This window comes from Alligator mississippiensis, chromosome 4, assembly GCF_030867095.1.
Source record: "Alligator mississippiensis isolate rAllMis1 chromosome 4, rAllMis1, whole genome shotgun sequence".
In the NCBI taxonomy this organism is placed as follows: domain Eukaryota; kingdom Metazoa; phylum Chordata; order Crocodylia; family Alligatoridae; genus Alligator; species Alligator mississippiensis.
The window spans coordinates 178,109,182-178,128,320 of record NC_081827.1 but is presented as its reverse complement, the minus strand read 5'-3'; the positions used below and the strand labels follow the sequence as shown (position 1 = coordinate 178,128,320).

At 45.0% G+C, this 19,139-nt stretch overlaps 1 protein-coding gene across 10 annotated transcripts in view; it reads left to right on the top strand.

The window, feature by feature from the left end:
* Positions 1–19,139, top strand: part of ERBB4 (erb-b2 receptor tyrosine kinase 4) — a 1,202,068-nt gene that overhangs the window by 899,480 nt on the left and 283,449 nt on the right. For all 10 annotated transcript variants that reach the window (XM_059727137.1, XM_059727134.1, XM_059727130.1 and 7 more), the window contains exon 12: positions 1,248–1,447. In XM_059727137.1, coding sequence (XP_059583120.1) covers positions 1,248–1,447 — 200 coding nt within the window. The remainder of the gene's footprint in view (positions 1–1,247; positions 1,448–19,139) is intronic.

Sequence of the window (19,139 nt, the reverse complement as noted above, 5' to 3'; positions counted from 1 at the left end):
GTGGTGGGGGGGAACTAGAGTCCTGCACAATGGAAACTTAAAGCTGTGGGGGTAGGGGGAGAAGAACCATTGTACAATGGGCACTTACTAGAACCAAATGGCTGTCATTTCCATGTTCAATTTGAAATGAAGTAGCCCATTAACTGTTAATTGTTCCTGCACCCTGTGCTGTACTTTTACAGCCAGCCCTGCCCAGCAGGTTCCACCCTACACACACATCTCTATGCCGTTACTGGCAATGAAAAGTAACTGAGTAGTTAGAAAAAGTGGAAGAGTTCTTGAGGAACCCCAAAGAATCCAACCCCCTCAGAATCACAAGAAGGGGTACAGGCAACCCCTCCACTCCAACCCCATTCCCCAAGCTAGGTCTTCCTCCCCTTCTAGAAATTCTGGGGAAACTCATTGATCCCTGGAAGGCATGTTGGTCTAGGTACTCTACCACCTTCTGGTGGCATTATGGGAGCAGTACAGTCCCTAAAAGAGAAGGTTTCTACTTAAAACCCTTAGTAGTGTATGTGTGGACACTTCTGTCCAGGGACAATTGTGAAACCATTCCCAAGCAGTGATATGCTTGCAATGGGTCAACTGTTATGTCTGTTTGCACCCTCAAACTAAGTGGTTCTATGTGTTCATTCAGTTCTCCATGGTCATGTAACTATACTTCATGTCCTTTGATTCTTTAAAATGTGTTGTGTATGAATAATATTGACAGCAATTGAAACTAAATTCCCTTTTTGAGTTATTCTTTTTAATTCATTTTTCAAATGAGATATTTAATAATTATTTTACAATTAAGATGACTTCTAGAGCTGTTCAGAAATCCCTTCCTGTGAAAAATGTAATGTTTTTGGAAAGAACATCCCCCTCCCCACTCAGAAAGAAAAGCCAACATCTACAAATTGTTTTGTGACAACTGTTCTGCATAAATTGTTTTTTGAATACTGGCGTACTTGGTTTTTGCTTGTCCAATGACAGCACAGGTTACTTTTGTCACTTTTATTTTCTCTCTGAAGGCAGAAAATGTAGTTGAAAAATGCCTTCCAAATGATATTTGGGGAGGCTATCATTTTGATTTTTCTTGAACAAATAATGGAATTAAAAAAAAAAAAAACCTGAAGAAAAATTTCCTATAGAAAAAGTGTATTTTTCAAAACTATACATTTAAAACCATTCTAATGGAAAAGACCCAGGTAACTTAAATTCCACATTCCAGGGCTAATGCACGTCTATTTATGTTTCTTTTCCAGTGGCCTTTCCTTACTTATCCTCAAGCAGCAGGGGATTACTTCTCTACAGTTCCAGTCCTTGAAACAGATCAGTGCAGGCAACATCTACATAACTGACAACAGTAATCTGTGTTACTACCATACAGTCAACTGGAGCAGCCTTTTCAGCACACCCACCCAAAAGACAGTGATCCACCGAAATAAAAAGGCTGAGAACTGCAGTAAGTATTTCTGATCAATGCAAATTTTTGTTTGTGATTGGGCAAAATGAGATAAGTAATGGATGCTTTATATACTGTGGGCTAGCTATCCAGGAGTGTCACTTGCCATTATCTTCATAAATATCAATGGAGCCTTGTCTATTCACAGAAGCTGAGAATTTGACCCAGTATGTCTCTGATCAGATTTATAGACAATTAAAGTGCATTTAAGTATGACCAGCTGTAAAAGAGAAGAGCGGGGGCACTGCTATCTCACCATGTTTTGAACTTCCCAGCATTAAAGGCCCATTTTCACAAATGTAAATTCCAAAGTAATAAATGTGAAGTGACTGTAGAGTTCCTGAAAGATGTCAATTTGACAGATTTGAAAATTGTTGTCCTTTTTTCATGGAAAAGGACCGGCAGTAAGTGTCTTTCCCAGCTGACCTACCCAAGTTCCTTCATCATCTTCTACAAAGGTCACTGTTGGGGATGATTGGATCATTTAAACCTTTCTCACCTTTTTGTCTTCACCCTCTGTGACAAGGTTACTAACAAGGTGTTAATTACTGCTGATTGCATGGTTTATTTGAAAGCCTGTCTGCTTGTAACTAGATTAAGATCCACTGCACTGGAAAACAAGTGCATTCTATGAATGTGATGGGCAGAACAATCATAGTTATGTTGAAGTCAGGCCAGGAATTTACTGGTACATAAAAGCCATCATATTTTTTTAATAAAACAATTCTGTGTCAGCTTCTTTTAGAACTCTAACAAAGGTATACATTTATGAAGCTACTCCCCAGTTTAAGTGACATTTCTTGTATTTGGGCTTTTGCTATATACTTCCTTGGACTGCAGTCTACCTTTTTCTTACTCTTCCAGGTTCGTTTTTTTTTTTTTTTTTCTTTTACCTTCGTTTCAATGTAGGGTTGGGTATTTGACTAGGCAAATACAGTTCAGTCAAATATTAGTCAAAATGGTTTAAAAATGCCAATAGGTCCAATAATACACAGAAAAAAGGCACAATTTTTCCATTAAGAAATGTGTCAAAATGAAAAATAATATATTTATCAAGAAAACTACAAACAAATGGGGGGGGGGGAGTCGGGGCTTTTTTTAGTAAAATTGCTATAATCTTTGACAGGTCAAAAATATACAGTCAATTGACAATATTTGACTGGCCAATCGACTTGCTTGCCAACCCTATTTCAGTGTCATTGAATTCTTTTCTATTCTCTCTATGTTTTCATACAATGTAAGATGAGTGCTGCTTCATATTGAGTGAAGTATCTTGACTTGCTGACTTAAATTTGTTGCATTTGGTTTGTCTATGCTTTCATTCTGTCACCAAAAGAGAGTAATGTGTACAGCTAAGTCTTGTTTTGGTAGGTTTTCTTTTTCAATACTGATGTTGTTCTGTTTTTGTTAGAGAAGACATGTCAGCAAAATATGCCCTGCGCTTTGAATGGGACCTGATGTAAGGTTGTAATGGTCTTTACTTCCTCAAATCATTTCAGTGTTTTGAGCTGGTTCCCAGGATAGTATTCATTACACACAGAACAACTTTTCCTTTATGGAAGAGTTCCATCATGCCAAAAGAGCAAACTTGTTGATTATGGTGCTCATTCTGGAGCATTAAGGGTTGTTGTTTTTTTAAATATCCTGAACCTAGGTCATCAAGCACCAGGAAGCCAAAGACCAACAGCTTGAATCTGATTCACATTTTTGTAGGAACCAAGTGTAGACAGCCAACGATAGGTATAAAATGCTAAAGGCAACCTAGGGTGCTGAGGAGATGAGCTGCCGGATTCTGTAGCAGTAGCCTGCATCTATCTCATGGGTTCATGCCTAGATGTATAAAGTTTCTGTAATCTGGTCAATAGAGATGGACGCAGTCATGAAAACTGAGGCTAGGTCATGATCTGATAGGATAGGATATAGTAGCAATCCAGAGATGATAGAAAATGTTGCTTATTGTTAATGCTGCATGGGAGTTCAGCATCAAGAAGGAATCCAATAACATTCTTAAACTTCAGGCTGACTTAACTAATCATGGGTGTGCACCTTCAGCCAGAGTAGGCTCTACAGTGGCTATGAACATTTAAAAATGTTTTCTTCTATCCTGAAGTAAAACTTGCTTGAGTTTTAGCTTCAACCAACTCTTTCATCTGACCAAATTGTTTTAGTGGTTCCCTTAGTCATCCTTTTTATTTCTCTTGTCTTTTGGTCCTCTTTGGGCATTTATACACATGCTCTGGCAATGGCAGGGATGGGAGAGAGGCTTTAATTAGAGCAGTTCCAAAAGCCTCTCTAATTAAAGTGCTCAAAGCTTCATGTGTATCAGTGCCTCCGCACTGAAAAATGGTGCACTTTAACTAAAGCTAGTCAAATGATTTTTAGTTAAAGCACCCTGGCCCCCATTTTTCAGCTCAGGGACACAGAGGCACATGGCACTGGAGTCTGCTGCAGTGCAGTAATTACTACACTCCAGCAGGCTCAATTAATCAAATCTGCTCCAATGCGCTGTAAGTACAATGAGTTGGAGCAGCCTCACTGCACATTTATAGGCACCCTTTGATTCCTAAGCTCTTGTGTGGTGTTTGAATGTCAGATGAGCTCCACTTGTCATGTAAGAAGCACATCATTTATAGCACTGTTACCTCATCAGTTTTCACAGATCTTGAGAGAATATGAGCAGTCATAGAGCTTCCAACATATCTTACAGTAACATCCTGTGCTACAGTCCTGTCCACCTCCATGACCTAGACCCAGGGTAAAATGTTCACAGGAAGTAGTAGTCATCCTTTCTCCACCCCCAAAATAATAATAATAAAAAATGTCAAACAAGAAATAGAAGGAAGATGGAACAGAAACCTATATCTTATCCCATAACAGTTGAGCATTGCTTCAAGGTCTTTAGAGCTTGGAGATTATATTTTAGGAGACAACAGAAAATAAATGGCTCTAAGGTGAACTGCATATCTGGGCCATAGCGCTTTTCACTTCCTGCAACAGTTTCTCATTTGTTTCACTGGCCTTGATTGCTTGGAGGCTTAGTTGAACACAGTATTAAATGGTTTAGGGAGCTGGAAAGTATTCCCGTATTAACTGTCAGGACTCCTATGTCAAATGGCTTTTTGTTCTTTAGTGTAATCTCTAAATTTAGTTGGTTTTGAAATATCAAAAACTGTTAAAATATGGGATTCCCAACCCTTTCCAGACATGGAAGCCTACATCTGTTGTTGGACTGTTCTTATTTTGTAGACTTATAGGAAAAGAAAACAAATTATTTTTCTCTGTAATAAAGAGGAATGACCTATCAGAAATAATTATCTATAATTTGTTAAATTTAATATTAAAGTACCTTCTGTGTGTTTGAGGACAGTATGGAATAAATGACTAAAGGTGAATAATGTATCTGAGCTCTCATCCTTTAAACTTCATTGGGAAAACAGTTTCTAATTAGTTTCACTCTAACAAATCTGTGTAGGCTATTTTACCCTGGTGTGTGAAGCCAACCTCTCTAAAATTGCCTCTAAACTATTCTCAAGAAAAAATTGTGGACACGTGAAAGTCAAGTTTTAGGTGGTTAACTTCCTGAATTGTAAATGCAAACATCCATTTAAAAGTTTTTCTCAAGATGTTTTTAATGTAATGGACATTTTGAAGAGGCAGCATTCATTTAGCAGACTGGGCATTAGACTGAGTCTAAGGAGATCTGTGTTCTATTTCTGTCTGCGACTGACAGACTATAATCCTGGGCAAGTTACTTCATCCATTTTTCTTCACAGCCTTTGGGTGTCTTGTCTGTGTAGGCTCAGACTTTTGCAAACACTTGCGTGCATGTTTCACTTCCCTACTCAAAATATTCCCATTGAAGTTAGATGCACTAGTCAAAATTTGGAATCTGAACCCATGAATATGTATTTGCAGGATCTGGGTCTAACCTCTTCGGGCAAGGACTTTCTCATTTTGTGTGTCTAAACAGAGCTTAACTCTAAGATTTTATTATAATACAAAAAATGGCAATAAAACAGGTCAACATAATGAAGTATCAACAACACTTCTAATATTACTTCATATCTAATTCACTCTTCTTTTCAGTATCTACTCCCTGCCACTGAGTGACACAGGATACTCTGCAAGATGGACCTGTGGTCTGTCCCAGTAAATGACAATTCTTACATTCTTAACTTAGTGCAAAATGTACATCTTTCTTCAAGTTGTGTGTATATATGTGTGTGTCTGTGTTTGTGGAAATTCTCAACAAAACGAGAAAAAATAGATTCTTTCTCCAATTTTGCTGATACCTTAGCAAAAGTAGCCAATAAAGACACTGTTTCTTCAGTTTCATTATCACAAATCTCTCTGACCCATGTAATTATTACAATCACACTCTAGTATGTTAATCAGCACTCCTTTGTATATTTTAAACCATTATCCACTTATTTTCCTACTTTCATCAGGAAGATTGTTCTTGTGTGGGGCTTATTTTTAGGTAGCTTCACTCAAAATAGAAAAGTTATTTTCATGACAGCTTCCAAGATCAGCAAAGTTAACATCATGTTTGAACAACTTTTATGAAATATTATGATCTGGTGATATCCTTCCCAAGTCGTTTGATACTGTGTTCAACTAAGCCTTCATATAGTTGATGCCAGTGAAGTACTGAAAAGTTGTTCAGAGTTTAAAATGTCTGGAAGAATTTAGAATACAAGAATGTATTTTTAAAAAAACACACTGGTGTTATTTAAGAAACACTACTAGTAATAGTGTTGTTAGGGTATTTGTCAACTGAGTTTGGCAGAACATTTATTGTTTGAATGATGAATCATGATGAGATAAAGATGATGGATCTCAATCATTCTGAAAACCACTAGAGACTTATCCAGTACAGGAAATATATTTCATTTTCCTGGTACTCTCAGAATTGGATCATCATCCTACTGGTATTTTTACAACTTTATAAAAACAGTAGATATTTGGTGTTTGTTTTCACAGCCTGCTGGCTTTTAAACAAATAAAGTCAAGATCACCTTTAAGAAGATTCTTTTAGCTTCGCATTGGTAGTGAACTTCTTCATCTGTGCAAAGTAAATGGGTTGATTGAGAAAGCTTACTCTTTGTATGTTTGTTGGGGATATGAAAAAAGCATCTGAATTTTGAAGGGCCTGAATAGGACAGCAATCTATAAAATTCAGGCAAAGGTTTTATCTGACTCATTCACTCAACATTGTTATAATTCTAACTGAGCCATTGTGGCATGTCAAGGTTTTTTGGGGGAAATTATTTGAAAGCTATTTGAAATCAGTCTACCAAGATCCCTAACCTCTGAAGTGATCCTGAATAAAACACAAAAAACCTAATACTTACACTTCACCTGAAGTGGAATTTGTTGCCTCAAAGGATAATTAAATGAGTCACTCTCTTTATCTAGGACCTAGTGGAAGTTAAAGGACAGAGAAATCCAACATGAGTCCTTCTGAAGAATGGAATAGCTGCCCTAATAGTTTATTCTATCTCGCAGTTCCATCACCTTATCATGCTTCTGATGTGATATTTTAGAATTAGCTAGTAGTAACTGACCAGTGCTCTGACATTGGAAGTGATAGTTATATGTACTTGAACTGTAAGTGCACATCAGATAAGCTATATCTATAGCCCTATAGACGGCTAGATTTGGATGGATGGAAAGAGGACCAAGCTGCAAATAAAATTGGTAGGGAACATGTGTACGATAGCAAAAGCGATTCAAGATTAAATTTATCTTTCTCCTACTGTGATTTAAAAGAATGTGATGAAATTGTGCCATAGTGAAAATTGTGAATTTTTCCAAATTTTCTCTGGGGCAAGATTTCATCCATTTTTCAGAAAGGCTTTGGTTTTCCACAGCTTATGTTCTCCGCAGAAGCTTAAACCATATTTCCAAAAATAAATGTATAGCAAACACATTTCATTATTGAAAATGTAGACAACACTCCATAGATATACATCGGTGTTGAACACTCACAGCTGAGATATGAATTTAATTTTGTACTGCGTAGTTATAAAATGTTAAAAATATTGTAGGGTTTATTTTCAATGCAGAACCCTAATGAAACATCCAAAAATGACCAACCCTCCCCTCCATTCCCTGGAAATAATTCTATAAACTAAGCTGTCTTGGGAATGCAGGTGATAGGTGGACATCTTCAGGCACGCAGCTGTGTGGACATATGCTTGAGTAACTAACTATTCAGTTGTATCAAAGTGAAGTCTGGAGTACCAACCTAAATGCAGTGCATGGAACTCTCTTCCAGTTCATAGTTTCCTCCCCCCCCCCCCCTTTAATTGCCATTATAAGTTGTGCAGGCCGGGAGTGGTCCGAGGCTTTCAGGGGCGCGCGGCGGGCTGTGGCCAGCAGCCCTGGCACGTGGGTCGGGGAATTCGGCACGGCAGACTAGAATTAGGCACGGACGCGTAGCGGTTGATTAAAGATTATTTTACTTACACCGTAGATGGTCGCGGTGCAGGCAGGAAAACTTGCTTTCGTTGCAGTTACAGATAGGACAGAAGAAGAGTGGACAAGAATTCTAACCGTGAACTCTGGCCCAAGGCCGGCTGAGAGCTCTAGAACTGCAAGCCCATCGAATCAACCGGACGAAATAACCCAAGAAGAGCTCTGGATACCACGATGAGAGGCCGAAAGGTGACTCTCCACGAAAGCGCACAGGGAAGGGTACATCGAGGGATCAGGCGGCGACGGGGAGAGGCTAGAGGTTGATCAGGCCGCTATATCCTTCTTAAGGCACACGCTGGGTTCGTTAAGCTCCACAGCGCGCTTAGAGTTCTTCATGAGATGTGAAGTCCTCCTTCTCCTCCTCCAACTTGGGCGGAAACCGCTCAAGCCTCTTATATGGCTAGCAAGCCAATCGCTAGCCGCCACATGGGAATAATTTAGAAACAGCCAATAGTGGGACACAAATTTACATACAGGTGGCGGGAACTCCTTTGCACCGGGGTTTTCTCTATGCAAGTGAGAATTGCACCGTGCAAAGAAAGCTCCTCGTGGCGGGAAATAATTCTGCAGGGCCGAAGCACACACAAAATCATACCCTTTGGGTCATGACATCCCCCCTTGCTGAAGGCACAGCTGAATTATACCACATGCTTGTCACTCAGGTCGCCAGTAGCTCTTATTAACGGGGCGTTGAACTAAACGGGTAAACACAAAATCAGCTAACATAAGAAGTTCGTCCTCCAGGGATTGAATTAAATAATAGCCGGCACAAATACATACACACATAACCAGATTCATAACAAAAAACTGCACGATCAGGGCTTCAGTGGGCGTCATGGCGAAGTCGCGTGTCAAGCCCTCACTTCTGCCGATGATGTTATCCTTCTTGGGGCTTCTCTCCGCCATGCACTCTGAATTCTGGATCTGTGAAAAGAATTCTCTTAAAACAGTTATTTCACTAATATTTACAAAATTCACATGGAACCACACTATCATTTCTAAAACATATAATACAGGTGTTTGCTACTCCGGACAACCGTCTCTTGCACACTCAACTGGATGAAATCGTCGAGGAGCCGTCATCTAGCTCTTCCAGATAATGAAAACCTAACTCATAGGCCAGTTGCCATTGGCCTGCGTCCCCTAAAACCCGAAGTTGTCGCTTATTGAGTCCAGAACGCTGTAGGAGAAATCCAAACATGTATCGCTCCTCTGGTGTTCTCTGTGGCAACGATGGAAGATCGGATTCGCGATGTCTTGCGCCTTGAGCCTCAGTCGGGTGTCGACGTTCCCGATCACTAGATATTCTTGGCTGCATCAGGATACGCAGTCGTGACAACTGGCGAAGAAGATTACTCATGGGTTGGTTCACCATTGGGTTAAGCAGAATCCGGAGGACAGCGATGTTCTTTCGCCCATAAACCTCAAGACAACTATCTATGCTGTGGATGGTCACTGGAACGGTTCCAGGATTTCGTAGATGACGGTGAGGCCATGGTCTTATTTGCTGGAGTGATGTCAGTCCTAGTGCACATGGTCTGGGGTTCCAGGCACAGTATGAGATGCCGATGATCGCTAGCATGAGTTGCTCTGCGCCAGTATGTTCTGGCTGTCCGTCATGCCATGTGTGGGCTTTTTGACTGATCAGTCCTGCAACAAGCGCTGGCAGTGGAATAGGCCAGTGAATGTTAAACGCCACCATGTTGATGTCAGTGACATGTCCTCTACTCCACGAAGCTTGTCCGACCAAGAAGCTTGCTTCTTCCTGGTTCAGCAGGTCGGACCCAAGTTCCACGACCAAACATCCCAACCATACAGCTAGAGTTTCTTCGGGTTGGATTCTTGATTCTCTGCACAAATCCTGCAGTTCAGTTCTGGTGCGAGCTCAATAGGTAGTAGCAACTCGGCTGGTTGTTGTTACAGGCTGATCTGTTACTTCAGGAGTCGATGCTGCTGTTATTGCTTCAGGCAGGAGGGGCAGATGCACTCCTCCGCTCGATTCTCCCTTCCGTCGGCGAGAAGGCGTGGTCGCCGGAAGCGATGCTGCATCGGTGGGCGGGGTCGCCAGCCGAACTCTCGTGAGTTCCTTCAAAGCTCCACCCTTCTCTTCCGGTTCTTCCACGCGGTCTCCCTCTTGCTCGTCGCCATCTTGGCGTGACGCCTCAAGATTTTCTTTTGCAGCCGCTTCTTTGACCGCTTGAAAGGCCATACGCAGCTGGGCTTTCAAACTTAAATTATTTTGCATTAAATCGGTTACAGTACGAAAAGTTGCAGTTAGCATTCCCCCCTTGTTGCATTTCGGGGTTACCCTCTCATCTGCAGTGCGTTCCTCCGTCTCCAGGTCTTTGCGGAGCTCGGATGGAAGCTCATGACCCCTCAATCTAGACGCTACCATAAAGGGGGCGAACCGGTTGATCGGCACCGGTTCTTCACTCTCCTGAGCACATCTTAGGCAATGGGCACACTTCTAGGAGAGGGTTGGGTTTAGTGCACCTGCCGGGTTGACTCTGGCGAGGGACACAGTGTCGAGGGGCCTAAACAGGACCCGTTCATTATTCATTATACACCCGAATGCCTCGGGGTGAAGATACACTTCCCTCTCTCTCGGGGCTCCGTCTTCGGAAGCTCCCTCTTCTCCCTGGCACGTGGGTTGGGGAATTCGGCACGGCGGACTAGAATTAGGCACAGACGCATAGCGGTTGATTAAAGATTATTTTACACCGTAGATGGTCACGGTGCAGGCAGGAAAACTTGCTTGCGTTGCAGTTACAGATAGGACAGAAGAAGAGCGGACAAGAATTCTAACCGCGAACTCTGGCCCAAGGCCGGCTGAGAGCTCTAGAACCATGAGCCCATCGAATCAACCGGATGAAATAACCCAAGAAGAGCTCTGGATACCACAATGAGAGTCCGAAAGGTGACTCTTCACGAAAGCGCGCAGGGAAGGGTACATCGAGGGATCAGGCGGCGACGCAGAGAGGCTAGAGTTGATCAAGCCCCTATATCCTTCTTAAGGCACATGCTGGGTTTGTTAAGCTCCACAGCGCGCTTAGAGTTCTTCACGAGATGTGAAGTCCTCCTTCTCCTCCTCCAACTTGGGCGGAAACCGCTCAAGCCTCTTATATGGCTAGCAAGCCAATCGCTAGCCGCCACATGGGAATAATTTAGAAACAGCCAATAGTGGGACACAAATTTACATACGGGTGGCGGGAACTCCTTTGCACCCGGGTTTTCTCTGTGCAACTGAGAATTGCACTGTGCAAAGAAAGCTCTTCGTGGCGGGAAATAATTCTGCAGTGCCGAAGCACACACAAAATCATACCCTTTGGGTCATGACATAAGTGCAATATAAAATGTGGCTGTATGATTTACATAAGGCTTAATATTTTGTGAATTACCATAAGATTTTTTAATAGGAAAGATTTTTGTTTTAAGCTAGGTTTACTATCATGCCACACTAAAATATAGGGCTTACTGTTTTTTTTTCTGGCTCTGGGCCCAATGGTTGCTTAATGTAATATTTTCAGAGAGCATTCACATTAAATATGAATCTACACTAAGTGAATTCAATAAGATTGCTTTCCTGTACAAAGTTGAGTAAATAATGCCTTTCAATATGGGAGACATCTAAGCTAAGTACAGATGTTCAAAAAGCCAGAGGAGGAATCAATCTAAGTTTCACGGTTTTATGTAAGCAGACTAGGTTAGATCAGTAGAGAACAGTATACACATTTGCCCTCTGTGGGGGCATGCAGGCTGCCTTCACTGGCTGAGGCCAGCAGGTTGGAAGCACTCCTGCATGCCTCCTAGCATGCCCCGTGGATTCCCTAGGCTGTGAGAGACTGCCAAGTGCCTGCACCACCCTGATTAACTGTTAGGCCAACTGCCTGGCCCATCACCATGGACCCTCCCCTATGCCCAGTCCTAGGTTTCCAGAAAAGCTCCAGATAGATGTGCATGTGCCTCCTTGTCCTGGCCTGCCAGTACCACACCATGGCAACCTGCCACCTCAGCCCAAGCAGGGAGACCCCAGAGCAGTGGAGTGTCCTTTTTGTCACTCTGTATGGCTGTCACTGGAGGCTGTGGGACATCAGTCACATCCATGTGAATGTGGTGGGGCAGCTGGTCACCATGGGATGCAGCTTCATGCCCCCTGCATCAGGCCACCCACTGCACACTGAGCCTGCCAAGCATCCTGGACTTCGTCATCAACTTTCACATGGTCAATGAGGATGAGGCTACCCGGGATGCCATGGGTGCTAAGGTGTTCTGGCACCGCTTCCAGATCATCGAGCACTGGTTCTAAGCCTGCACCAGCAGCATGAACTGGTGGGAGCAGATTGTCCTGGGCACCTGGGATGAAGAACAGTGGGTCCAGACCTTCTGCATGTGTTGGGCCACCTTTCTGGACACTGTGACCCATCTGGTCCTCCACATCACACACCAGGATGTAAGAATGTAGCCACCCTTGACTCTGGAGAAGCAGGTGGCCATCACTGTCATGAAGCTGGCTATCCCCAGCAGTTACTTCTGTGTTGCTAACTAGTTCAGCATGGACAAGACCACAGCTGAAGAGGCCATCCAGGAGGTGTGCCTGGTCATCCAGGATGTCCTGGCCAACCACTTCATCTGCCTTGTCAACCTGCAGGAGGAGTTCTCTGGTTTCTGCCTCATGGGCTTCCTCAACGGCATGTGAACAGCACACATATCCCCATCCTCTGCCTGACCCAGGCTGGTCATCAACTATAAGGGCTACTTCATCATCCTTCACAGCATTGTCCATCACCAGGGCCACTTCACCCACATCTTCACCAGCTGGACGAGCATTGCCCATGATGCTTGCATCTTCCAGAGCTCCGCACTCCCCAAGCTGATGGAGAGTGGGTGCTACAGTTCTGGGTTCCTTCATTTGTCATCAGTAATGTTGTCATCTCTCCCCTCATCATCAGTGACCCAGCTTATCCCTCCTGCCCAGGCTGATGAAGTCATATGGGGAGTAGCTGGACTGCCAGAAGGAGAACTTCAACTACTGCCTAAGCAAGTGCCACATATTGGTGAAGTGTGCCTTCAGCTGCCTCAAGGCATGCTGGTGGGCTCTCAGCATGCACCTCAAGGTGTACAAGGAGAACCTGATATGACTCACTGTTGAAGCATGTCTTCTACAACATCTGTGAGACCAGGAAAGAGGTCTTCTGTGAAGCCAGAACAGAGGAAGCACAGTGTGCAGACCAGGCATGGCAGGTCATGCATATGTTGCACAGGGATTGGGGAGGGAACAGACCCTCTGCTGATGTTGGGGGCACTGACCCTGCACAGCGGCAGGCAATCCAGATCCGCGAAGCCCTGAGCAATTATCTCCTTACCCCTGTCTGAACCCTTCTCCCACATGGGGCCAGGATCTGTACTGCTGGTTTTCACCTGGCAAAGTACAAATTGGGGTCCCAGCTGTTTTGCAGGTGAGCAGCAGGCCCTGAAGCAGTGCCAGAACAAGTTGCTGGGGAGGGAGGGCCTGGGTTCATCTGCAGGCGCTGTGGTGAGCATCTGCTCTGTTCCCTCAGGGGGTCTGTGGATCCAGGGTTCTGCAAGGACTCGAGCCTTTCCAAAGTGGACAGGGACTGATCACTCTGGGGAATGCCAATGGAGTTCTTATACTGCCTCCTTCCCTGGTCCTTCCCTTACAAAAGAGGTATTTCAGTGTGGAGTCCCTGCAGGACATTTTCCTGGTGAGAGTCAGCTAGGCCCAGAGGGATAAGCTTTACCACTACTCCCAGGGAAATGCCATCTAGTACTCTATGCTTCTGCTGCAGGATACGGTCTTTGGGAGGTGCTCTAGAGCTGGAGGAGGGCCATCTTTTTTGATGGCACACTGGAGAACCCCAGGTTGCCATTCAACATGAGACTTCTCCTCGTGTGCTACCTGTGGCTCTGCTATGATGAGCTGACACCCTCAGATGGATTCACAGTCACCACCGCTATTGACACACTGCTGAATTTGTGACCTGACCTTGAGAGAAGTTCCCCAAACCCAGCTAGCTAACAAGAGTCCTGCCATATGCCACCTTTGGCTTTCCAGTACTGATTTTCTACTATGAATACTCCAGAAGGGGATGGGAGTGGGATGTGGGTGTTGTTTTGCTTTTAGGGTTTGGAGTAGAGGGCATGGTCCAGGACCAGGACGGGGCTGTGATTGTGTTTGGCAGGGGGAATTTTTCTCATTCCTGCTGTACTACAACTCTAGTGGTTCTCATAGATAGCTGTGTGTTATATCCTATCCCTGACCTTGGTGTCTTCTCTGCCACCTGGTCCCATGATGCTGCAAACCAGGATGGCATTGAGTGCTGGCATTTTTACCTTGGTTTTACGCTGTATCTTCAGAGATCAGTCAACCCTTTTAGTGCCTTTCTGTGGGTGTGAGGCGGGAGCTCTTTCAATGCCATTGCTCTGGCCAGCTGGGTGGAGGCTCCATTGCTCCCAGGAGCCAAGCATGGCCCTGAGTGATAGGTCAGGGAGGTGTGAATGAGGCAGTCTTAGGTTCCTATAGAATTGGAGATGGGCTGCTAACTGCCCAAGATCAGGGGGTGGGGTGGTCTGGTGCCTTGGCTGTGGTCCAGGGAGGGGAGGTGGGGAATGGTCTGCCCAGTGCTAAAAGATAGTGCTAAATGACAGAAACCTCTTGAGCATTTAGCAGCCTGTGGCTCTGTGCTTTGAGAGGTTAAGATGAGGCAAATCACCCTTGTTCCCCCTCCCTCTTTCCCCCAGAGGCCCCACATTTCCCCAGTACCTGGACTCCCATCACAGCCATGAGGATTGGGGGCAAACCATATGGTCTCAGGCTGCAAGCAGTCCTTGATTGATGCCTAACTCATCAGCAGAAGTTGGGGGAGAACTGGCTGTAGGCCCTGTGGGTCCTACTGCAGATGTAGCCACTGTGCTGATAGTGTGGGGGCTAGAGGGTACTCTGCATGTCTGGAAGGGGGGCAGTGAGGTTTTAGAGGAGTGGGTCTGCAACACCCATGGGAGCTGTGAGGGGAATGGTATTCTGGGGCCAACATGCTTGGCCATGGTCCACAAGGTTGATGACAGTGGACGGGGGGCTCCTATGAGGTGGAAGGTATGGGCTTCGACTCCAGCTCCTGGGTCTCAATTGCTATGGTGTCAGAGCTTTTCCTCCACTCCTGCATGCCATGTTTCCTACTCTCAACCATGCCTGAGAAGATGTCAAAGGTGCTCGGGTCTAGCTGCAGGTGCAACTCAGCTCCCACATCTTGTGACAATGCAGGGAACAACACCAATGGGATAGACTCCTTGTGTGCCAGCTTCAGCAGCTGACTTCTTGCCCTCTGGCCCCAGGGACCTGCACCAGTGGTCACCTAGTTGTCCCATTGTCTGGGGCCTCCCTGCACTACCTCCTATGGTAAAGTCCTTACCAATGACTCCTCCTGCCCCCAAGTGGTGCCATAAGTGTGTGGGGTCTCAGTGCCCCTGCCTTTGGTGAGGAAGTAGGATAGCTCCTCACAGAAGGGCATGACTTGCCTCTGGGCCCCAGACCCAGGCCTTGTTGGTATTGTGCATGTGATTGTACTGGATCTTCATCCATTTAGTCTTGGTGCAGCATTTGTTCCAATTCCTTCTGTGGCCCTGTGCCTGTATCTGCTGGGCAATGCACTTGAAAACATCCCTGTTACAGTGCCCTTTCTAGAGCTGGTACTGGATCTCCTCCTCACCCTAGATGGTGATGAGATCCCTTATCTCCTTGTAGTCCCATTTGTGTGACCAGGGTTGCATAGTGGAGGAGAATAGGATGGGGTCTTCCATGGTCCATGGTAGTGACTATGCAGTCTCAGCATCCATGGGTATGTGAGGGTCTGGCCGTGAGGGAGTGGATGAAAGTCTGGAAGGGTGGATAGATTTATTAGGATTCATAGATTTTTAGGGTTGGAAGGGACCTTAGTAGATCACCGAGTCCAACCCCCTGCCCTGGGCAGGAAAAAGTGTTGGGGTCAGATGATCCCAGCTAGGTGCTTGTCTAGTCTCCTCCTAAAGAACTCCAAGGTAGGGGAAAGCACCACCTCCCTTGGAAGCCCATTCCAGATTTTGGCAACCCTCACCATAAAGAAATGTTTCCTAATGTGTAATCTAAATCTGTTCTCTGTCAGTTTATGGCCATTGTTCCTAGTAACCGCAGGGAGCACCCTGGTAAACAGAGTATCCCCTATTCCTTGCTGTCTCCCTCCCCCAGTGAATTTGTAGATGGCTACAAAATCCCCTTTCAGCTTTCTTTTGTGGAGGCTGCAGAGATTCAGGTCCTTCAATCTCTTCTCATAGGATCTGACCTGTAGGCCCATAAATCTCCTCTGAATCCTCGAGTAGCCCTCCTCTGAACCATTTTAAGATTATCCATATCCCTCTTGAAGTGTGGTGCCAAGAACTGGGTGCAGTATTCCAGCTATGGTTTTACCAATGCTGCATAGAGGGGAATATCACCTCCTTAGTAGGCTTGTGTGAAACGACTAGTATTCACTTTGGATTCAGATTCGGCCGATTTGGGGGACAATGATTTGATTCAGTGATTCAAATCACTTCCAATTTGATTCAGCTGAATCTGATTTGGAGATTTGACTGCTGCTGAATCTCTGAATTGGCTAGGCCAGGCCCATCCCATGCCTGCTCTCCCAGCCTGACAATGGCTGCCCCACCTGCCCCAGCTCTGGGCACTTGGAGAAAAAACAAACAAACCCCGGTGGTCACTGGGTGCTGCTGGGTGGGGGGCAATCCCCTCTGCCTCCCACTGCCCCATGCTGCATGAGCCTCCCCCCCTCCTCATTCCCCCAGTCCCACCATGGGTGCCTCGCCCAGCCCAGCTCCAGCCCTTTAAGAAAAAAACCTGAAACCCCCCCCAGGATAACTGAACCTGCTGGTGGGGTACGATCCCTGCTGCCCCCCATTGCCCCATGCCACATTGGGGGCTCTGCAAAAGCCCCTCAAAGCCACTGCAGGAGCAGTGAGTCCCAGGGATTTTCATTTTTTTTTTCTTAAAGGACCAGAGCTGGCCCGGGCAGGGCACCTGTGGCGGGGCTGGGGGAGTGAGGGGGAGTGGGGGGTTCATGCAGAGCCACCCATATAGTGTGGGGTAGTGGGAGGGAAGCAGGGATTGCCACCCCACTCAGCAGCACCCGGTGGGCACCGAGGCTTTTCATTAAAGGACCAGGAGCTGGGGTAGCCATGAGGGGACTGGGGGAGTGGGGAGTCAGGGGGGCTGGCAGGGGTCCCCCCATGGTCCCCTCCCCCCTCCCTCAGCCTCCCACCCCCTCACCTACTTACCAGCTCTGAGTCCACTGCAGCTCCCTGCTGTAGCCACCAGGGACTTAACGAATCATCAAAGTTTTCTGAATCTTTTCTGAAGATTTGGAGAGCTTTGAATTGACTCGGACCTTTTAAATGTTCCTCTGATTTGATTCAGATTTGAAGATTCGGCCACCGAATCCGGATGAATCTCCTCCAAAACAAATCACCACCCAAAGGTTCACACGGCCCTACTCATTAGACCTTCTTGTGATGCACTTTTCTAATGCATGAGGGAGTGCAGTTGGCTTTACTTATCACTTCATCACATTGATGACTCATGTTCATTTTGGAGTCAGCTATGACTCCAAGATCACTTTCTGCTGCTCTGCTGCTTAGAAAGTCACCTCTCAGTCTGTAGGTGTGTTGGTGATTCTTTCTCCCTAGATGTAGCACTTCGCATTTATCCTTGTTAAACTGCATCCTATTCTGTTCTGCCCACATTCCCAGCCTGTCCAGATCCACCTGAATTTGCTCCCTGCCCTCCATCATGTTTACTTTGCCCCATCATTTGGTGTCATCTACAAGTTTGAACAGAGTGCTTTCCACACTTTCATCCAAGTCACTGATGAAGATATTGAATAGCAGTAGTCCAAGGATCAAACCCTAGGGAACTCCACTATTCACATTTTTCCAGGTCGAAAACAACCCTTCCACCATCACCTTCTGTGCACGCCCCATAAGCCAATTCTCCACCCAACTGTGTAGTAATCTACGCCACAATCACCTAATTTGTTTATTACAATTGGATGCGACACTGTATCAAAGACCTTTTTAAGTAAATAACATCTACCTCAGCTCCTGCATCCTAGCATTTTGTGATCAGGTCATAAAAATAAACAAGTTTAGTCAAGCAGGATCTACCTGCTATGAAGCCGTGCTGGTTGCCTTTCAGCATTATTTTTCCTACTGGACTCTCACAAATGTGATCTTTAATAACTTTTTCAAAGGTTTCCCCAAGGATAGAGGTGAGGCTAACTGGTCTATAGTTACCTGGATCATTCTTTCTCCCTTTCTTGAAAATAGGGGCCATATTGGCCCTTTTGCAGTCCTCTGGGAGATGTCCTGAGCATGAGTGCTCAAACAATCTCACCAGTGGTTCTACAATTGTTACTCAAATTCCCAATTGCTCAAATCATGAGCAAGACTTTATAAAAGGGGATAAGGCAAGGTGCCGCGTTTATTGATCACATGAGTTAGACATAGAGGTTCGGGCACACCATTCATACAAACACATACAAATCATCATACACATCATTACACACAGGCATACACATACACAAAGCAACCATTTCATCCACACATACATCAAATATAGTTTCCAGCAATAGTTGCTCAATATCAGCCCAGGGTGGCTAACCCAGGCTTACTGAGTAGATTATGATGATTTGAAGATAGCAGATTTGAAGATAACAGCTGGAGCAGGGTGAACAGATGCATCTGTGCTCCAGTGAAACAGCAGTAGAGAAAGAGACTCACCCCAACTTGGCATTTTCAAAGTGTTCTTTAATAGGGATTGGCATCTTTTGTTTCAGTGCTTTGGAGTTTTCCTATACTCAGCTTCTGTGGTTGTGGTTGTTCATCTTTTGTCTTCAGCTTATCTTAGCATTGGAGTGTTCTTGCTGCCCGTCTGGCAGGATGGGTGCATTCCTTCTCCTCACTATCTTCTTTGTGCCCTAGGCCTAAAAGGGATTCTTCAGCCATTCATTAATTAGTTTACTGACTGGTAACTTACATTTGGCACCTTGTTGCTTACATAAACAGTTAAATCTTCTCCTGTCTCTATGCCATTCTCTCACCATTCAACCTTTTACACACACTCATAAATAAAGGTTATGCAGAGTTCATTCACTTATGTCAGGCAGAAGGA